This window comes from Drosophila biarmipes, chromosome 3R (genome assembly GCF_025231255.1).
Source record: "Drosophila biarmipes strain raj3 chromosome 3R, RU_DBia_V1.1, whole genome shotgun sequence".
NCBI classification, from domain to species: Eukaryota; Metazoa; Arthropoda; class Insecta; order Diptera; family Drosophilidae; genus Drosophila; species Drosophila biarmipes.
Genome location: NC_066616.1, coordinates 30070997 through 30092770, shown reverse-complemented (window position 1 = coordinate 30092770; position 21774 = coordinate 30070997). Strand labels below are relative to the sequence as shown.

At 45.0% G+C, this 21774-nt stretch overlaps 2 protein-coding genes across 2 annotated transcripts in view; both read right to left on the bottom strand.

Moving 5' to 3' along the window:
• The window catches only part of LOC108025383 (uncharacterized), a 39107-nt gene extending 34463 nt beyond the window's left edge, over window positions 1-4644 (bottom strand). The window contains exon 1 of the mRNA XM_017095856.3: window positions 4082-4644. Coding sequence (XP_016951345.1) covers window positions 4082-4274 — 193 coding nt within the window. The 5' untranslated portion in view covers window positions 4275-4644. The remainder of the gene's footprint in view (window positions 1-4081) is intronic.
• A 12904-nt stretch (window positions 4645-17548) lies between these two features.
• On the bottom strand, window positions 17549-18769 carry LOC108025026 (uncharacterized). Its single transcript, XM_044095574.2, has 2 exons — window positions 18706-18769; window positions 17549-18262 (listed from the first exon to the last, which is right to left on the bottom strand). The coding sequence occupies exons 1-2, from the start codon at window positions 18718-18720 to the stop codon at window positions 17549-17551; spliced, it is 729 nt and encodes a 242-aa protein (XP_043951509.1). The 5' UTR covers window positions 18721-18769.
• Between the last annotated feature and the right edge of the window lie 3005 nt (window positions 18770-21774).

Below are 21774 nucleotides of genomic sequence, written 5' to 3'. Positions count from 1 at the left end.
TTTGGTTTTAAACGAAAACAGCCGAGGAGACGAGGCTCTGCCCTTCATAAACTCATAAATTCGGTGAAAAATGGCAAATCGATTCCGCTCTTTTTGCGGTCATTGTTATTACAAAACTGTCAGAGCCCCGGACCAAGTGGAAGGCAAATGCAGGCGCCGTTGCCCGCCACGCCCAGCGTTTTTTCCCCGGCCAGTTGGCAAATCCCTTTTGATAAAGTGCCCTGCCTTTCCTGCCAGCCCAGCTTCCCCTGCTCTCGACTCCAAGTGTCGCATTATGGCCATGCTCGGCAGGCAACGCCTCGATGGCTTCGCAGTTTCCAGCTCAGTTCCTTTTTAGTGGCGGATTTGGCAATAAGAGGCGACCAGATTTATGCAACTGCTTTCATGCGTAATTATTTGCTGACATCTTAATAGTTTTTCCAAGTCTCTTTAGCCGCTTTGACGTCCTGACGCCCGTCCCCCGAACAGATTTTACAGCCAAAAATAGCTGACAATCGACTTTGCTTTGCCTCTTTGAGGAGTGTAAGTGCAAAAGCTGGGGCTTCATAAATATTTTAGATCCTACACTTAGGCATAATTGTTTTGCGGAAGCTTTACTTTTTTATTTGTTTGCTGTGATCCGTTCCGGTTTGGATTTTTTCGCAGGAGCAGCTGGCATCTGTCACCCACACACACGGTCGTATTTATTGGAGGCCTCTTAATGGGCCCCCGTTTAACGACATGGCCAGGAGCTCCATAAATAATACAAATAATAGAAAACGCTGGAATATAAAAGCGCCGCTGCCTCGCTGACTCTGTGACAATTTGTCGTGTGAGCAACTTTTTCTGATAGGCCAGCGGAGGAGTCGATAAACCTGGCTTTCTCTCTCGGTATTTTCGCCCCCCCGACTTTCTCCGCTTTCGCTGTGTGCAAGTGTCTGTATTTGTGCTCCTCCAGGCGGGCCAAAAACAAGCTTAAGTCCTTGTCGTCCTTGGCGAGGCGACGCCACCTTGGGGCTTTTAAGTTTGACGCTCGTTTATAGACTTTGCACACTTTGCATTTACTTTACGGCGCCGCTGATGCGGCTGATAATAAGACCACGCGGCGTATGCGCAATGCTGGGCGGGCGGTTCAGGAGGCCCGAAAACAATGGCATGCGGGGCTGGAAACTTGGGGGCCCCGAAAAGTTTTTACAGCCCGATACACACACGCCTCAGAGACACCTATCCGGCAGCATCCTTAGGCCATTCGAGTGCCCTGCCTTTGTTTCGCCGAAGCTTGTTTTATAACTTTTTGATTGTCTTTGCGCCAAATTTGTGCGAAATTGTTCAGGACTTCGGCTTTTCCGTGCTGTTTTCCTCGCACCTGCAATTTGTGCGCGGGGCATACATTACGGCCTGCCATGTATAATATTTGGCTTAATCTGATTTCTGCCACTCAAGTTAACTTCGACAGCAGGCGCTGCGAAACTTTGCCCGCCGGCAGAGCAACAATTTATAGACCGTTTACAATATTTATTTCGATTGGTAGGCCAACTTTTGGCTTCCTTCATGGCGTTTTTTACCCCCCTTTTATTTGATGACTGTATTTTCGGTGAGTCCATTAAAGTGCAATGCCAGAAACTTTCATTAGATATGCCAAAGGCGTCTTTGCACAAGTCGCTGGTAGTAGTTGCCAGCCCCGGGGGAAGGAGGGCGGTGGGAGCAGCTTGCTTTGTCAAAGTCCTCACATGTCATACGGCAGACAGGCAGCCTGGCAGCAGGCATCCTGGCAGCAGGCATCCTGCCATCCTGGCAGCCAGGAACAGCCACGCAGTCAGTTAGTCTGCTGCAGGCAACGGGCGTCCATCTCCTCGTCTGTCGCCGCCTGTCGTCGGCGTGATGTGTGTACACATCCTCCGGCTCGTCCTCGTCCCGGCAGTCGTCCTTCTGGTCCTTTCCTCCCTTTTCCCACATTTCCATCTTTAGTTGGCCTGGCCGGAGGGCAGGCGGAGCCCTGCCATTGAGGTTGCAGCCGCAGTCGCCGACGGCGCTTGCAATTATTACATTTGTATGGACATGTGGCCACATTAAGTATACGACGCGAAGGCCAGCCAGGACCTGCGGCTGTTGCTCGGCTCGTCTCCTCGTGGCCCTGTCCCTCAAGTGCCTGCCACAATATTTATTCAAATGTTAGTCCCTGGGGTGGGCAGTCAACCAGCCACCCACTCCACTGTTTAGTTAGTCAAATTGATTTATGTTTTGCTTTAATTTCAAAATTAAATCCATCGTAGAGGGCTGGACAAACACTGTCGGCGGACTTAATCCTTTTTGAGTAGCTTGAACAGTATGCCCGTCACGTGCGCCTTTTGTTGCTTCTGCAAATAAGTGCTCGACAGGCAGTTGGCAACTCAATTAGGCCATCAAGCGAAGAGGGGGCCTCCTAATGAACTCCACTTGGCTCCGCCATTAAATCTAACCACCACTAAACCACCGCCCACATAAATAATTCAATCACACACACTCAGAAAATCAATAATAATCGCATCAAGTGTCTGAGGGCAGTTTCGATTACCAGCCAACGTGTTTAAATTGTTAAGGACCCAACAAGATCCTCCTCCGGCTGCTAATCTGTGCGGGAGGCGAGCCAGTAGCTCCTCCATAAAGATTCATTTCATTTAATGACTTGAAATTGATTTCACTGTGCCATCGGCGCATTTTATATGACGCTACTTGGGGAGAAAGTCCTTAATGCGGCCGGGGTAAATTGCAAAAACGTGCTTTACGACGGGATGATCACCGGGGGCTCCGGCTCCCTTTTTTTATGTACCCCGGCGTATTAATTTTTCAGCAATTACGTTGCCACTGACAACGTGTAATAGATATGGCCGGGGAGCCTGGGCTTTTACGAGCTGCTCATTGGGGTTTTTGATTAACTTTCGCGAAGCAGCCCGTGCCAAAATGAAGCTGTAATGAAATTTAATTTTATGGCATACTTTGGCTCCCCCTGCTCATTGGCTCGTTAATCAAATCAGCCCGATAAAGCCGGTTGCCATTAGCAGTGACATTTGCAATTCATTGGGCACGTCAACGAGGATTGCATGTTGCAAGTTGTGCGACGAGCGGCTGATAAGCCGGCAATTTACAATTTATTAAAATTAAAAGCATGCGCTACCTGTAAACCGTCGGACATAGCCCACTCCAGGTGGGGCAAGCCCCCTCCTTACAGGACCGAACCGAGCCATGCTGGAATGTTTATGGAGTAAATAATCGAAGCGTGCCCAATGAATTATTCATGAGTCTTATGGAAAAGCCAGCAGCCAAAGGTGGCAGGTGCTGAGCGAGGGCGTCCAGTGCGTGACTTTCGGCTTTTTTCGGAGGGCCAAGCAGGTGTATTCGAACCCACACCACTGCCACTGCCCAGCATTTGCAATTAGCCAGACGGCGACTTCCTTTCGGCTGATTTGCATATGCACAAAAGAGTTAAATGCCAGAATTTATATATAGTTTTGTTGGTAGCCGAAAACTCCTTTATTGATCTGCCTGTTTGCTCTGGCCAAAAATAGGGTTTCCTTGGTGAATGGGGAATACTAGGAAAAACATTTACTTAAAGACATACAAAACAACACTGTGTATATCTCAAATTTCAACCTCTTTAACTCGATGTATCTACTAGTCCAACTTCATTGTCAATAAAGGGTATAAATACTCTTGAGATGCATTCTTTAAGTCGAAGTCTCTGTAACTTAAACTTCTTAAATAGCATATAGTTTTTCTCAACTTAACTGTATTTTTAAGTATTCTTCATTTTGCATTTGCAGTTTAAAGATATTACAAGTATTATTCTTAAAACCGTATTTTATAACTTTTTTGCCAACATTTCTTTAACACAGTGACAGTTTTTTACTTTGGGAAAGAGTTAATTCATTTTTGTAAACCATAAAAAAGAGGTTGTTAATTTAATATACTTATTTCCGTATCCCCAATTTCGAAAGTTCCTTTGGTCAATTTGTCCAGCATGAGTTCTATTTTAGTGCACCCCAAACTAATAATCAAAAAGGCAATCAAGAAAGCCACCACAATTGGGCAAAACAAACATGAACTTCCCTGGCAAAGTACTTACTTATTGGCTTTGTTTGCTGTAATCCTAAGAGTAAAGCGATTATCCAAAACCTATTCATATTTCCGTATTGATTGGGTCCAGCTGCAGACGGGCAGATGGGGTTTTTCAGCCTGGCAAGCCTTAGATTGAAATCCAAAATGGGCACTCGGTAGCACTTCAGCGATCTGATTATCTTCACAAAAATAAATGGCATACAATTTGTCGGTGGCTCGTTTTGGGGGACTAAATCTGGGGGTTCTACTTTTCTTTTGGCACCACCACCACCGAAACCCTAAGTATTGATCGCAGGTTTTTGGAAATCCGGGAAGGGGAGTTACATGTTTGATTGAACGCGCGCAGCTAATTGATCTAGAGCAACTCCTGCGGATCGGACGCACTCGCAGAGCAAGGACCTCGCCGGCAGGTGTGCTGCCCGGGCTCTCACTGCCACTGCTGCTGCGGAGTATGCACTTTCACTTTCACTCTCGCTTACACTACACTGCACTGCACGGCGGGGACTTTCTCTTGGGCACTGGCTGGGTTTTAGCTGTGAAAACCACTGGGCTCCGGGGCTGTTTGCATGCGCGCACTTGTTGTGCTCGTCGCAAGCGTTTATCCTAGACTGAAGTGGCAGGCGACACGCACTGGCAGCCTGGAAGGGATACTCCCACACCTGCGGCCCCCACATTTTCGGTGGGTGGGAGTCCTGCGAGTCGAGTCCTTCCAGCCTTCCACTCTCGCCAGCCGAGAGAGCAAAAGCTCCGGGGAGCTTTCCTTCGCTCACTTATCCGGCCAGTTGTTGCGCCACGGCAACAGTTCCCACGTCCCGCCGACGGCGAGTCCTTTGCCGAGTCCTGCGAGCACGAGCCCGGCCGGAATCAACAGGCTGCCATTCGAAAGACCATTCCTTCCACTTTGTCGGCGGGACGGCCAAAGCAGCCGCTTTAAATGCATTAAGTGTGGCCCAAAAGTTGACAGCCGCGGGCCATCCTGCCATTTCAGCCATCTCGGCCATTTCAGCCATTTCAGCCAGTTGGCCGACTGACACGTCCGTCCACTGGCCTGTTTTTTTTAATTACCCCAGCAATTGTCCGTAATTGGTTTCTGAAAAAACAATTTGTGTTATGGTTTCTATTATCGAGTTATAGCATAAACAGTCAATTGAAGAGGTAATGCTAGTTTGTCGTGGGGCGACATTTAGAAACTGATTCGAGGCTCGCTTCCCCTGTACTTAACTAATTAAGCCAATTGCTTTTCATTGCCTTATGAAAATATAATTTGGTTGTTTACCTTATTTGAGCGAGTATTTGCACTTCATTTGTTAAGTGCGTTCTCGCAATCAGTTACCAATTTGCATGAGCAATTTATTTTGGATGCTCTGGTACTTTAAATGGTATAGATACCGTAATATGTATATATTTAATAATCTTTTAAATCAAAAAAAAAAATATTTTTTTAAAGTAATAAGAAAACAAAAATATTGAAAATGATTTCAATATAAGTCTTGTATCTGATTAAGTTATGTCATATCATGTTTTAATTATTACCTTTTATTATCTTCTGTGTAAGTACACAAACTATAAATGTAAATTGAAAATTAAGTGATGATTTGTGAGAATATTTTATAGATAATGGTAGGATAAAATTAAATAAATATACAAGCTGGTTAATACTAGCTTTTGACCCCTTTCAACGTTTTAAGTGTGTGTTTCTACTGAACCGAACCAGAAACCCATTTCTCCCCGGGCTACGGCTCTGCCTTCCTGGCCAACTCTTCCGCCACTTTGGCCCTGACAGCGCATTACTCATTCCCACTAATATCCCTGCTGACAGCTATCCTGGGCCGTGCCGATTCCGACTTCAAGAACCTGTCACTGCCTCCGGCCGTTGCGAGTGGCATTTAAGTTTTGATGGAACGAATGAACACGGAATTATTTAAGCTAATTAACCATTCGAGATGTCCGGGGGATCTGCTTGCCACAGGATCTTGCGGCACGTGTCGCTCGTCCTTTTACGGGGCTTCTACTTTTTAAATTAACGACTGTGTGAGGCACATGGCCATAAAGTTTTATGCGCTGCTGCGAGGATCAGGCTCCGCCGGCGTATCCTGCCGCATCCTGGTCGCATCCTGGCCGCGTATCCTGCGCATGGCCGTTTAATTTTCCCCACGTCCGTCCACTTTTAATTACAAACAATCAAATCAGTTTGTGTTTGCTTTTTTTCCGCCGGCCTGGGCCACATCATTGTCGCAGCGAGAAGCAAAGACTGCAGACAGGACACGGGACATGGAGGCCATGCTGGCCCTCACCACTTTCTGTATATTTTCGCTGTGTGTGTTTGGACTCGGGCTTTGACTGCCTGCCAGCCTGTCATCATTAGTGACCACAACACAACACAAAAGTTGACATTGCGCTAAATGGGAACACGGCCCTGGGTCGGCGACATGTTTGCTCGGCGGGGATACGCTGGTATCTGCTGACACATCCAGTCTAAGGTATTAAGTCATAAAAAGCGTGGGAGCCGCTAATTTGCGAAATTATTTCGCTGGCCTTCAATTACGTTAACTTCTGGCCATTTGCCAAGCCCCCAGGACCACGTATAGTAGCCCTCTATAAGCAAAAAGCGATGATATCGCACTCGAGCCAAGCAAATATGGGTTTTCGTTCTGCAGTTTGCCTGGGAAATGGAAAATGGAAAACGGAATATTTGCTGGCCCTGTTTGTTTATGTAAATTTCTATACCGTTTTGACGCAAGCGTAATTTCAGCTGTTGGTGCAATTAAAGCACAAATAAATTTTAATAACAAAAAGTTATGAATGGCAGGTCCACAACAAGTTACCGCTTAGGAAATCCCTCTCCGATTTGTTTAAATAACAAAATGGAAATTTCAAAACGCGAAACTAGAAGCTCAGGGTTTTCCTGAGGTCATAAGAAATTTGCTGTTGTAGAAAAAAACATTGTAATGCCCCCAGGCAATTTGGGGCTCTCAGCCACAGGAACTTTTCGACCGCCGAATGCCTTTCCATGGGGCTTCCACAGGACACGCGTGTCCTGGCCAAAATGCAAGTAAAAGCTCGGCCTTTACTCGGTTTTTTCTGTTCGTTGGCTTTTCGCCATTTCGCCAGCTGAACAACAAAGCTCATTTACACGGGAAATAGCCTAAGTGCAAAAACCATTTAAATGCAAATTAAGCACAAAGTGAAAACATGTGAACAAAGCGCCGGCTGGCTCACATACAAACACGATTTGGGCCAGGCTCTCCGGCTCCTGGCTCTGGCTCCTGTCTCCTGGTTATTTCGCCTGCTAACGTGGCTTACACATCGGCTCCGGTTTTGGCTTTTCGCCGGAATGCCCAACAACTTTGGGCTGCTCTAAATGTAAAATAGTTGAGCGCCGCCAGCGCCACAACAAATACCTCGGCCCCTGCTGGGGAGGTCCTTCTGCCCGTGCCCTGATTTGAATAAATTCATATATGCATAAATGGACTTTGTTCTGGCCTGGCAAGTCAACTGCAGCTGACAAAATCAACAACCTGCTCGGTAATTGAGTCGAAGATCCGGGCTCCGAGATATCGCCCGGTCGATGGTCGATGGACTCCGGTTGTCCGGCAACTTCACGAGCAATTTACCCGCTGCGTATCGGCCGAGGGCTAATGAAGTTACACGGCTGCAGGGGTTGGTTTTATGGCCGAGGTGCATTACACCGGGAACTGGGTGCCAGGGGTGCCGCTCACTGCCCACCAGTTGAATGAGCCCGGCTCCAGGGACGTGGAGGGCCAAAGGCTGCCACTCCTGGCACATGGGGGATCCTGGTCGGGTGGCTTTTGTACCTGGCTTTCTGGCAGAAACTCATTTTCCAGGGGGTTTTACTCTGAAGCTTACGAGCTTGGGCTTTAAAATTAGGTTGAAATTGTTAAATATTTCATTTGAGTTCCGAAAATTTGTAAAAGGTTATTAAAAAACAGGTTCAGCGATATGTGGGATTCAAAACTTTGTCTTTTACCAGGATTTTCTATGTATAGGATTTTTCCAAATATTTGTTTGTTTTTACTTGTCTGATTTTTATAATTTAATTCTAAAGTTTAGACCCAAATAGTATGCTTCAGATTGATTTTTAAAAATGCATATCTCTCATTTCTTTCAAATCAGTTTTGAAAATAAAATGTTTTCCTAAATTCAACAATTTTCAAGAGTCCCTATGACTAGAAGAGGTCCCTTAACCCCTTGAAACCCCTCTGGACTCGCCCCTGATTGATGGTCGCCTGCGATGGCTGGGCCTGCAAATGTCGAGTGCGCAATGCGATAGTCTTTGATTATATCACACCAGAAGGACCAAAGGACTGGAGGACCGAGTACCGAGTACCGAGGACTGAGGACCAAAGGACCAGATCCGGACTGCCAGTGTGCGTGAACTCGATGCGAGTTGTCCGAGTGTTTGCTTTATTTATGTGCACTAAACAAACGGCAGGGCACCGACACCACTCCCCCGGGGCAAAAGTGGTGCAGTTGGTGGTGGTGGCGGCTGTACTGGATGTGTACTGTACCGCCCAGCAGCTACTGCAAATTGAGCAGCCGGCCGCAATTATTTTTACACCCCGGGAAAGGGAGCGACAGGGAGTCGTTTAACACATTCCGCAATCGAACTCGATGGGGACTCGATTCAGACACTCGAACGCAGCCCATTTCGAGCACGTTGTTTGCCCGGGAGCTTTATTATTTAGCGGGTTATTATTTGCCCGTGCGTGACAATGAATCACTGGGGAATGGGACAGGACAAGGTTGGCACAGACAGTCCACATTATGCCCAAATCAATTTATTGATTAAAAGCACTTGACAGGGGGATCAATCTAGGGTAAATCTCTTAAGGTCTGATGATACTAGCTTTATTTTCTACATTTTATAAATTCCCAAAATGTTTCCAAGCTGTTTTCCAATAAATTCAGTAAGTTACGCAAAAACCCAGTCAGTGTCCCAAGGTCTTTAAGTATTACTTATAAGCCCTGCCATCTGCCAAAAGTTTCCCAGAAGCTGGCCACATAAATTAAGTCGTGATGCTCGGCTCGACATTAGCTTGTTGATTTTGTGACCGTTCCGATGATGGGTTCATTCTTGTAAAATCTTATTAACTTTCATTGTTGTTGCCCTGGCCGGTGGCGATGCTGATGGCTGATGGCCATATGGATGTGTATCAACTGTCACAATGAAGTTTTGTCTCGCACGACCCACATTCGTTGTGCTCACAGTTCATTTGATATTAATATAGACGCCGGCCACTGCTGCCCCTGATGATGATGATTCCGCTGATGATGATGGGGCTGCTCTGCCGTTGCCGCTACATATGTTTTCATTTGTTTGACGCTGATGATGACAACCCTCATCAAAAGTTTGCACCGATGGCCGCTCGATTGCTCGGGCGAGTGGTCAACGGCTGTTGACAGGCCACTTTGACATCGTGTGGGCTGTGTCCTGTGTCCTGGTCCCGGCCGCCTGGTCCTGCAAAGGACACTCGTTGTGTGTACGCTACAGTAATACATAATTAAAAAGCCGAGGCCAGCGGGCCAAGGGAACTTTTGATACCGAAAAACATACCCACACTCGCCCACACACCCACACACCCACACACAATTTACCTTAATGGCCAAAGGGACAAAGTTTGTGATTTTCAACATAAAAGTAAACAAGTTGCTTCCAGGTAATTTATTAAGCTTCTGCTGGCCGTGCAACCCAAATTGCTGGCTGTTCGAGCAAGTTGAAGCAATTGAAAAAGGCAACGGAAAAACGCAGAGGTGCAAAGTCAATGAAAATCAAGTGCCTTCGAGGGTTCGCAGGGTGGTTGGGATCTCCAGGATACGGCTCGGGAACTATGAGGTATAGGGGACTCGAGGCCCCCGAGGAACCAGCGAGCTAGAGAAACCGAAAGAGCATACGAACACATGGCGAAATCATTTGTAGTAATTGAAATCGAACAAAGCACAAGTTTCACAGCAAAAGGGGATGGGTTGGGAAGAAATAAAAGCTGCCACTGGGGCTCGGAGCACAAAATAAATGTACACCAGAGTCGGGAAGAAGAGAGTGGATTGAACGGTTGGCTTCTGGTTCTGCCAGCTCGAGCTTTGCAAACTGACTTCCGCTGCAGGATGCAGGCCCCCGGCCCCCCATTCGAATGTGCCACAACCTCCTGTGCAACCTCCAAGTGCGGAACATGTGTTGAAAACGTGTTCAACACGGCCAAATGACGGCGACATCGGCTGAGCCATCGCTCGGGTATTGTGCACATCCATATGTATACTATATAAACCATTTGTGAAAGGAACAGGAGCCGGCGCTGCAGCCGAAATCAGCTACAATTCGCCGCTCAAGTGTGAGCAGCGCATGCAATCGTGCATGGCTTAGACGCGCATCTTGAATGACGTTAATGCGACTAAGCGGGAATCTTAACGCCACACACGACCGACATTTGCCCACATCAATGGAGCACACAGTTTATGCGGCGCATATGCAAATTGTATCCACCACTATCTATAAGAGGCGCCGCTTGTCTAGTCATTGAATGCCTGAATCGATTCAATCATACTTCTGTCACACGGGGCGTATACGTAATGCCGGTTAATTGCGGGGCGGCTGTGTGCAAAGGATTTGCTAAATGCATTTTACAATTTACATGCCAAAGTGAAATTCTCTTGCCCAAGGTAACCATATAAAATGAAAAAATATTTAAAATCAATCTAGCAAAATGTACCTTCTTTCTTAAATTAATAAACCAGAGTAACGAAATCAATTTAAGCGAAGTAAGCTGAATTTTCGCAGAAATCGAAACTCTGTCAGTGTCAGCAAGAAATGATTGGCAAAAGCTGCATTTATCCTTAATTATATACTCGAAATCGGATTCGTTTCGGGCGAAATCAAGGGCGCACCGACTGTGACTGCCATAAAAAGGCACTCAGGGGGGCGAGGCAAGTCAATAAAATCGTTTAAAAATTAATGCAACATGGCGGAGAGCAGCGCGCAATGTTTCCGGCCTGATTGGCACTTAATTTAGCATTCAATGGCCGGCTCTTGATTTTCAGCTATCAGCCTTTCAGCCGTTGTTTTGTTAAATGCAAATGCGCTGACTTTTTGCGGCACTGTGCGTGTTAATTAACTGCCCAGATAGGTATGCTAATGCAAATAAAAATGCAATTGCCACGGCTATAACCGCCTAACGGTTGAGTTACGCCAGCACGTGCTCCTCCAGTGTGTGGGTGTAAATGCGAATGCAATGGCGAATGCGAATGTGAATGCGAATGCGAATGTGAGTGCAGGTGTTCGCTTGAGTGCACTCAAACACTTTTGCTGCTTGGGCGATTTCAATAACGCAGCGTTACAACGATTGCCCGTTGAGGAGGATGGGGTGGTGAGGAGTCCTGACCAGATCCCGTCGAGCTTGGCCCTCAGCGCCCCAGCCATTTGGCCCCAAGCTCGCCATGGTCAGATAGACAATTGATGCTCTGCGCTTGGCTTCGCTTGGCGTGGCTGTTTAACCCTGCCGCTTGGCCAAACTTGCAGCTTCTCGGGATAGTTTCGTTACACGGAGAAAAAGTGGTGCTGAAATATACCTGAAAATGTTTTTTAAATAAATATTAAAAATGAACTTGACTTAGAACAACAAATATATCCTCAAACAATAATTATATTAAGTGGTCAGTCTTCCAAATTATAAATAAATCTTTAGGTAATAGTAATAGGTTATACCGAAAAATCTAATGGAATTTCATACATTTCTAGGAATTTCTAGTCTAAAGACAAATTGTTTAAAAATGCAATGCATTTTAATTTTATCAACCTATCTGTATCTTGTTTCTTTATTCCCTCTTTATTATTAAGAACATATTGATACTGCTTCTCAAAAAAACATTTGTATGCCGCACATATGAATAACTCATCATTTCCCCCCGTGTGTGCAAATGTCGATTTTAAAAGTGCCTGGCAAAACGAATGCGCATGTGAATGTGTGTCGATAAGTGCACACAATCCATTCGGTATTCAAATTACTTTAAATCGCATTTGTCTCGCGTGTGTCGAGGTGCTCCTTTGGCTCTGCTCGTGCTCCTGTCCTGCTCCTGGCACTTCCTTGCCGCAGTTGCAGTTAAATTTGAGCAGGACTGCCAAATCAAATTTAGTAAAAGTCACTAGCACACGAGTACGACGGGCTGAGTAAACACAGATACCCGTACTCGTGCCCGTGTGCACATGTGCAGTTGCAGATACTCTGTCACAGACAGACAGTTTGGTTTTCAATTAAATTTATGGCTGGTCAACACAAAGGGGGGTTCGCAGGGGCCGCAGTTTATATGTAGTTTCCACTTTAATGGCTGAAAGCTGAGGGCCAAGAGCTAAAGGCGAAAAGCGAGCCGAACCGGCTGAACGGCAAAGTTCATTTCGGCGTGAAAGGACGAAAATCGATTAGATCCAAATCTTTTAATAAGTTTCATTTCCGTTTTGTGCTGCCTTTCGGTTGGGCGCTGTCTGCGGCTCACAACGTCCTTGTGGGCGGTGGCAGGGGGCGGGCCAATCCCCTTTTGAGCCACCCACCGCCCCCCCGGGGCACTCCCATTTGCATTGCGGCTTGTCTAAGAAGCCAAAGACCCCCGTTTTATTACGTATATTAGGGTGCGATTTGGAAATTGCGGTTCAATTGGGTTTCGGGACTTGTCGATTGCCGGCAGTCAAGTGGTTGGCAAGCAAATTAGGCCAAACCAACGGCATAATGCCACACTCTGTGCCCCGCAACCCACTGGAAACCCACACCCAAACCGAAACCCACTCCCGCAGCAGGGTGCGATTTATGATTGACTTGCGCCGGCCAATCTCTATCTATTGTCATCGATAATTCTTTGGCGACTGCGATCCCCGGCTGCCAACTCAGCTGTGAATGTTTCATGAGTGCAGCGCTTGTGTTTTCGAATTAAGGTATTAACGAGCCGATTCCCGGGAAAAGCTAATTGTCTCGAGGTTGACTGTCATGTAGGCAATCAGGTAGCAAATGGCCGGGCATAGAAATGGAAAGCCCCATCCCACTGCACTGGCAATTTGCTGGCCCGAAAACAAAAGGGATAATGATAGGCACAGCAGGCTCCGGTTTCAGCCAGGATGCCCAACAGTGAGGCGGTGACTAGACCATGTCCGCTTTTCTCAGAAGGTACACATAGAAGTGAAAGCTAAGCTTAGCTTTGTAGCTAAAAGTCGTTTACATTTTAGAGTTTCTAAAACGAGGTTGGCAATCCAAATCATTTTGAACTTAAATTTGATTATAAACGTGTCTAAAAGTATGCCACAATAAATTGTTTTAGTAAAGAAAAGGTGTACTTATTTCGATACCTTTTAAAGCATGCTTTTAGGCACTTTGTGTAAAGGCTATAAATTTTTATTAATATTTTTTTAAGAATAATAAAAATGTTTAAATACCGTATTTATATTTTTAAAAAAATATAACTTTATACGGCTTTTTACCGTGTCGATTGTTTTCGATTGCTCTTCTTTCCAAGCACCGGCATTGTAGCTCAGCTGCTGCTTTTGGCCGCGCTTCTTTTGGACGCCTTCGTCCTGTCTTTTTTCTCAGCCGGATTAATTGGCTGGCATGTGACACACACACAAGGAAGCCACACACACACTCTGGCAGCAGCAGGACTCCACGTATGCCGCGTCATCAAATCATTCACGCCGCCTGAAAGCAGGCAACACTATTTTTACTTGGCCGCAACCTATGGCCGCTTTACGAGCACTTCAGGTTTTATGGGAGTTTTTCATTACTTTTCCACCGACCGAAATGAATGATGTGGCGACCTGCCGATTTCTGGTTTTCCTTTTCTCCCACCGCTTTTGCTTTCACTTCGATTCGGTTTCCATTTCGCACTTTTTTGCGCTTTCACTGGCGGGGCTTTCGGCTTTCGGCACATTAACGATATAAGCAGCGACTGACAGTCGGGAGGAAGAGCGGCCAGGACACGCCAACTGCTTGGCACGCACGGCTGCCCGTCGTCCTTTGTGCCCGGTGTCCTTTGTTGGCTTTAATGCGGCTTAAACGCCACTCTTCGAATGGATTTTTCACCCTTGGGGCGCTTTAAGGCCCCCGCCCACGCGGCCGACTAATTACATGTTTAGATGTCCCCGAAGGCGGACTGGAGATATGTCAAAGAGCAATTAAAAATAATCGATATGCAACACCGGCAGGCGCAAAACGGCAAGCCGCCACACCCCGGTAGCCCCTTAGCCCGGGGACAATTAAATTTAGATCCCCTCTGAATGCCGCCACCGACGGCCCCAAAACGATAACAATTTTTCACAAAGGATTAGAGCTGTCGGCAACACGTCGGCACTTGGCAATTTTTGCAGCATTCGATTGCGGTCCCTGCAAATTACATTTCCCCCATGGACCATGGTCTAAACCGCAGCAGCACCAACTGTTTGTTTAATTAAATTGCAAAAGCAGAACGAAAATTCCCTGCCTTCGCTCAGCAAAGTTATAACCGTTGAGCTAGCCGACCATCCTGCAGCAGCAGCAGTCATTTGTATTAATTGAATAGGAGTTGCGCTCTAATCCGATATAGACAATTTAGACGTTGGTCCATTTAAACGGCAGACATTTTGTCGGCACTTCATTTTACGAGTATTTCCTTAAGAACCCTACATTTTATTTTGCTCCTACGCTCCTTTTTGTGTGCTTTTATATCGCGTTTCTTGGAAATTACCGCAGACCCACGGCAATTGTTATTGAATCCGTCTAAATAAAGGGAGAAGGAAACCCGAGGATGTCATGTGGCTTAAAAGGAAGCCTGGAAATGCGAGGAACAGGGAATTTTCTAGGCTATAAATAGACGAGGGCATTTAAAATTCAAGTCTGGCCCGCCCAGAGTTTTGCCTATTCCACCTGACACCATAATTAGCCCTAACGACAGCACATATTTTATATATTTTATCAAACCTTGACCCTGGGGCCCATTAGGCCTGGGAAACCGTAAATTGTTTTCAATACTACGAAATGATTATTATATTATTAAATTATTCACGATTGTGGGGGCTGGCTGCCAGCTGCCCGGGGACACTTGAAATATGAAATATGACAGAAACATGCGAGATAGGAATCAGAGTCGAGCAGAGCCAGTCTCCTTGTCGTCCTCGCAAAGGCAAGGAGGGCGGGGCGAGTGGGGCACATGACAGGATCCGGAACCCTCTGGCCCCTGGCTAAGTCCTCGAGGGGAGGAGGGTGAGCAGGGTGCTCTTAAGTGGCCAGGAAGTGGCTGGGAGGGAAACAGCTGGTTCCTGCCCTCGCTGCATATTGTATTTGCACGATAATCGCCTTTAAAGTTTCACGTTGGGGCTGTCACTGTTCGTGGTTAAGAGTCTGTCGATGACACTCCACTTTCTTCTGCCTCTCAATTTAACAGCGCGAAAAGGGCAAACTTCAGTGAATCATAACTGGATTAATTCAGCTCGTTAAGTCGTATTATCCACTGACAACCTCTGCTGATTTCAAAGGTCTCAATGATGCTATAAATGCTATAGAAATAAATTTTCATTGCTTTTTGTTACTGACAATGTATAATTAAATTCAATAGACTTCTCGAAAACTTCATAAAACTAGAATTATTTAAAAGAACATACTGTACCGATAAGCAAATGATTTTGTAGCTTAGTAATAGGAAAATATTTATTGCCGGAAAAGGAAACATTGTCCACCCAAAGAAAATAAGTATTTTGGGCGTATCAATAAAAGTATTGGTCCAAAAATGGAGTGGCATACCTTGTTGAACTTGTTGTAAAATTTTCAATCAATTGGCATTCACACCTAAAAAATTTTAATTTCGACCAATTTTTGCAAAATTTTATGATGCTACCCCTTGCAGAAAAGTCAAAATTTGAAAAATTTTTATGTTTTTATAATCAACCAGAAAATAACTACCTTCAATTATATAGGTTGTAAGCTGACCACAACAGTGTGTCTTTTACGTCTATGACCATTTTTGACCAAGTTACACCAAAAAAAGGTCAAAGAAAAACATCGCTTATTCGCCAAAAAAATAGAATTCCAATTTTTCACCCAAAATATAAGTTTTTTGGCCGAAAAAATAAAAATTATGGTCCAAAACTAGAATGTTATACCTTGTTGAACTCGTAATAAAATTTCCAATCGATTGGCATTCACACCTAAAAAACTTTATTTTGGACCAATTTTCGCAAAATTTGACGATGCTACCCCTTACAAAAAAGTCAAAATTTGCAAAAATTTTATGTTTTAATAATCAACCAGAAAATAACTGCCTTCAATTATATAGATTGTAAGTTGACCAAAACAGTGCGTCTTCTACGTCTATGACCATTTTTGACCAAGTTACACCAAAAAAAGGTCAAAGAAAAACATCGCTTATTCGCCAAAAAAATAGAATTCCAATTTTTCACCCAAAAGATAAGTTTTTTGGCCGAAAAAATAAAAGTTATGGTCCAAAAATGGAATGTTATACCTTGTTGAACTCGTAATAAAATTTCCAATCGATTGGCATTCACACCTAAAAAACTTTATTTTGGACCAATTTTCGCAAAATTTGACGATGCTACCCCTTACAAAAAAGTCAAAATTTGCAAAAATTTTATGTTTGAATAATCAACCAGAAAATAACTGCCTTCAATTATATAGGTTGTAAGCTGACCAAAACAGTGCGTCTTTTAAGTCTAAGACCATTTTTGACCAAGTTACACCAAAAAAGGTCAAAGAAAAACATCGCTTTTTCGCCAAAAAAATAGAATTCCAATTTTTCACCCAAAAGATAAGTTTTTTGGCCGAAAAAATAAAAGTTATGGTCCAAAACTGGAATGTTATACCTTGTTGAACTCGTAATAAAATTTCAAATCGATTGGCATTTACATCGAAAAAATTTTATTTTTGACCAGTTTTCGTAAAATTTAACGATGCTACCCCTTGCAGAAAAGTCAAAATTTGTAAAAATTGTAAGTTTTGAGAATAAGCTAAAAAATGACTTCGTTCAATTAACTAGCTTGTTTGCTGTCCAAAACAGTGCGGCTTTTAGGTTTTTGAACCATTTTAACTAAGTTACACCAAAAATAGTCAAAGGAAAACAACGCTTTTTCGCCAAAAATCTAAACTTGCAGTTTTACTCTCAAAACAGTAATTTGAGCGAAACAAGAAAAGTAATTGTCCAAAACTGGAATGTCGCACCTTGATGAAATCGATATACAATTTTCCATCAATTGGCATTTACAACAAAAAAATATTTTTTTGACCAATTTTTTCAATAAAAGGCCATGCTAAAAATAAACCAGAAAAAGAAAAAGACTGCGATCAATAATCTAGATTATAGGAGTCCAAAAAAGTGTTTCTTTTCCCAATATCGAATTGAAAAAAAAAATGAACCAATTTTCCTGTAATATTCTTTGTATTTCTAGGTGTATAATACTAGGGCTTAAGTAAGGGAATTTAATATTATAGATAAAAGACTATTTGCTGCGTAACAGGGCCGCTGGCAAATATTTGTTGAGCGGCGTGACAGCCTGGACCTGATTCTGAGCCTCGTTCTGATCCTGGACATTGATGGCAGCTGGTGCAGAGCTGAAGTCCAGGACCGGCGCCACGCCCTCGTCCGAGCTGCGGGAGCTGCCGCCCAGGGCGTCGAACTGCTGCTGGATGAGCTGCTGGGCGCGCACGGCGTCCTCGGGAGTGCGGTACTTGACGAAGTGCACCTCGGGCTTGTGGTTCTGGGCCTGGTTCTCGGTGGCCAAGCGCTGGGCCAGCTGGCCCACGTCCGCCTGCTTGCTGAGCACATAGATGGCCGTCCGCTGCTCACTGGCCTGCTTGGCCAGCTGGAGGGCGGCGTTGGTCAGACCCTGGTGCTCCGGCGACTTGATGAACAGCACTCGCAGGTTCCTCTTCAGCATGCTGGCAATGTGCTCGGTGGCCTCCCGGTCGGCAAACTCATCCTCCGGAGCGGCGTAGGTGTAGAACTCCTTGCTGAACTCATCCGCTGCAGCGGGAATCTGCCGTTGCGACTCCTGCTGCAACTGCTGCTGCTGCTGTGGCTGTTGCTGGTGCTGCGTGGAACTGAATCCTGTGGCCTCCGCATCTATGAGTCCGGCAAAACGACGATCCACGGCGGCAGCTTGGTAGTTATAGCCCAACTTGGCCGAAGAAACACAGACAACGAAGCAAAGAAACTGAAAGCGGTAAATGAAAGTTGGATTAGCATAAAATAAAAGTTTCTGTATCATAAATAAAATATACATACTCGTATATGAAATAACCTTATACATTGTTTAGTCTTTCTAAAATACATATTACTTAATACTTATTAATTTAACCAGGTGTTTCCTAACTAATATAAAAAAATGGAAGTGCGGAACAACACACTGACTTTTTATTCTGACTCGATCTTAAAACATTAAATTGCAATTGAATACACCGAAAACTAGTGATTTAAAAACATGGGTAATCCACATAATTTCACTATATAATTTTATAAAATATATCACGTTCCTTAGATGCACTAACACTTTTAGATTATCATTTATAACTTGATGTATTTTTTTCAGATTTCGTTTAGTAACACTTGTTGTTTTCCATGAGGCTGAACTATAATTCCTAAGACCCTTTAACTCACCAGTAATCCACGCATCTTGGGTAGGAATTTTTGATATCTAGCGCTGAGGATCTGTTTACCACTCTTCAAGCTCGCCAACTGACGTTTGTCGTCTGCATTTCGAAGATATTTATACAACCTCGCCAAATGGGAAGTTGGAAATATGACAAATGATGGGCTTGCAATATGCGAGCGTTTTGAGTCGACTTAACTTGGCTATCGGGATCGCGATCGCATCGGTTTCCGTTTCATCTTCGGGTGCTGCAACATTGGCAACAGTTAATCAAAGATAAATGAGCTTTTAAGCGTTGACACAAAACCCCGTCTCGAGTTACGGGAATACGGCAATGAACCTGTTTTTGCGGGCCATGCAACCTTAGGGCGTTGCTTGTCTTACATAAATCTGCGGAACTACTCGTGTTTGGGCGGACGAACTTCAAAGCCACGTTTTCTGCCACACACAAAAAGGGGGAAAAAAGTGTGCAAAATATACATAATTAATTAATTAGCCGAGCGATTGCGATTTGCATTTTTTGCGGCAGGTTATGAGCCCGGTTCAAAGCTCGCCTTTCGAGCCCCATCATCGAGTCGAGTCCATCAGTCAACGCTTGAGTATCGACAGCCACGGTGGAGTGTTTTTGTGGACTTAGCTGCTTAATATATTCCCAATAATATTCCCCCAACTTACCAAGAAATCCGTCCGTCCGTAATCTTCACACATTGCCTCTGCTGCTGTGTTTACCACAGAAATGGGTTTCCTGGTCCTGGCCAAGCAACAAATGCCTTCAATTAGGTATAAATGGCACACACACAGCCGGACGCAGACATTGCATAAACAATATTTAACAATAAATAGACACACACTGATTCAGACACACATGCCACAACGGCTTACTTCCTGCCACTGAGCAGTTTCTGGGCCAGTTAATTGTTCTGATTGTTTCACATAAATCTCCAGAGTGTTTATACTATGGATGTGCGTACAATGCCGACGATGTGCTCTAATTGATAAGGCGGTCTGAGGAACGACCGGGCTACGGCTACCAATTGAATTCATCATAAACTGGTTAAGATGTACACGGCAAAATCAATAGGGCTGTCAGGAATATTCAAATATATGTACTTTCAAGGGAGTTTACAATGCTTGGAAGCTAAAATATATTATTAAGACCGGTTAAATTTGATAATAATTAACGCATAGGTATTTTAAATAGAGTTGCTTAAGACCTCATAACCATGGGTTAAGGAGCTTTTAATTTAATAATATTTATCCCGAGTTCCTAATGAGCTTTCTTAGCTGGGTAATCTAATTTCCTCGCAGTGCACGTTCAGATTAATGGGCCTAAATCACCAGAACATTCCATCAGACAGGCCCACCCAATGGCCAGGAGCAACAGGCTTCTCGGCCAGGCCCAAACAATGCCCATTTATGCGCATAATGAGGAGTCATACATCAGGGATGACTACAGCTGCCGACGGCTGCTCATCATCCTCGCTCTCATCCTGAAACTGTGGAAATGTGGAACTGCGGAGCTCCGCATGGCCAGTGGCCGGCATTTACATTTATAAATATGCATAATTTGTTAAGGGCCAAATGAAATCCTGAAACGGCCTCGAGGGGGACTCGAGCAAAGCGCTCCTCTAATTTAATCATTTTGGCCATTGGCACCGACGAATTCATTTAATTTGTTGCCAGGCAGGAGTTTCTGATGGGGGGTTCGGCCACAAAAGGTGCTTCAGGAGCAAGTTTCCCAGGCAGGAGTTGGGGCAGCGAAAACCTATCAGCCTATTGACAGTGACACCCGCAAAAGCTGCGTGTCCATAAGTAAATAAACCGACCCCGGGCCAGAGAAGAAGGTATCAGTTCGGCTGGGTTGCCGGGATTCCGGCTCCAAGCTGGTTGTTCTGGTGATGGGCCTCCGGTCCCCCCGTTGTTTACTGTTTATCTTTGCGCAGAAGACAAACAGAACTAAGGCCAAACAATGACAGTAACAATTTGGCAACAACGTCAAAAGTCGGTGGGATGATAAGATTTATTTATAGGACCAATCGCAGTGATTGGCCATTGGCAGGGGGCGGGGGAGCTGCCGTTGTTAATTAAAATTTTTTAGGGCACGTGTGCCGGGGGTCAGAGGGCCATAGGGCGATAAATCATGACATCAACAGCAACTCCCCAGGGGCGGCCACAACAATTACCGTCAGATAATCAGGGCCATTAGGTGGGGCGCCAAAAACACAAATCATGACAGCCTTAAACAGAACAAATCGTATCTGAGTATCGCAGCCGAGTGTCTGGGTGGGCAAAGGTCAGCAGACCGTTATTACGCACAATTAGGGGCGGCCAAATTACAGAACTATCGAAGACAGGGTGCTCAATTAAAGGGCAATTACCAAATATTAGCTAATGGTCGACGGCAATTGACATTTGTGCCTGGCCCAGAGCGAATTGACCAGCAGTCTGCGCCCTGCGCTCTGCGAATTTCGTAAGTTGGCCAAGAAAGAAAACAGAGCACCCGGGGCATTAATATTAATGAACTGCTCACACACGCGACCCCGGGCAGTTCATTAAAGTGTCAAACACTTTGTCTCGTCTCTCTGGGGCCCAAAGCCCAGCTCAGCGAAAGAAAGTGGCCAAGAGAAAAGGCCAAAACCTGTTGCTCTCTTCGGCTGGAAGCTGGCCACCAGAAGACGATCCCAGTGCCAACGCCCAGCTGACCCAAAAGCGGGCCGGCCGTCACTATAAATGTGTCATAAATCAAAAACTTGTTACCATGTAAAAACGTAACATTTTTGCATTTTGACCAAGCGGGCATGTAACCAAATAGCTTGGTAGCTATCGTACATTGTAACCAAATCCGTCGATGGGCACATGATATTGCCAGCTAATTATGATTGATGGTTGCCCAGTCCGTGGGCCACAGGTTCAAATGAAGGGGAGACTCCATTCACAGAATTGCAATACTCCAAAGCCAAATGATAGGCGATATTTGACAGGCTAAAATATATGTTTTAAAGCCCAAATAAGCAGGTCCGAGGGCTGCCATTTCTTGTGGCCACGTCGCTACGCGGCCTGTCTTGGACGCTAAAAAC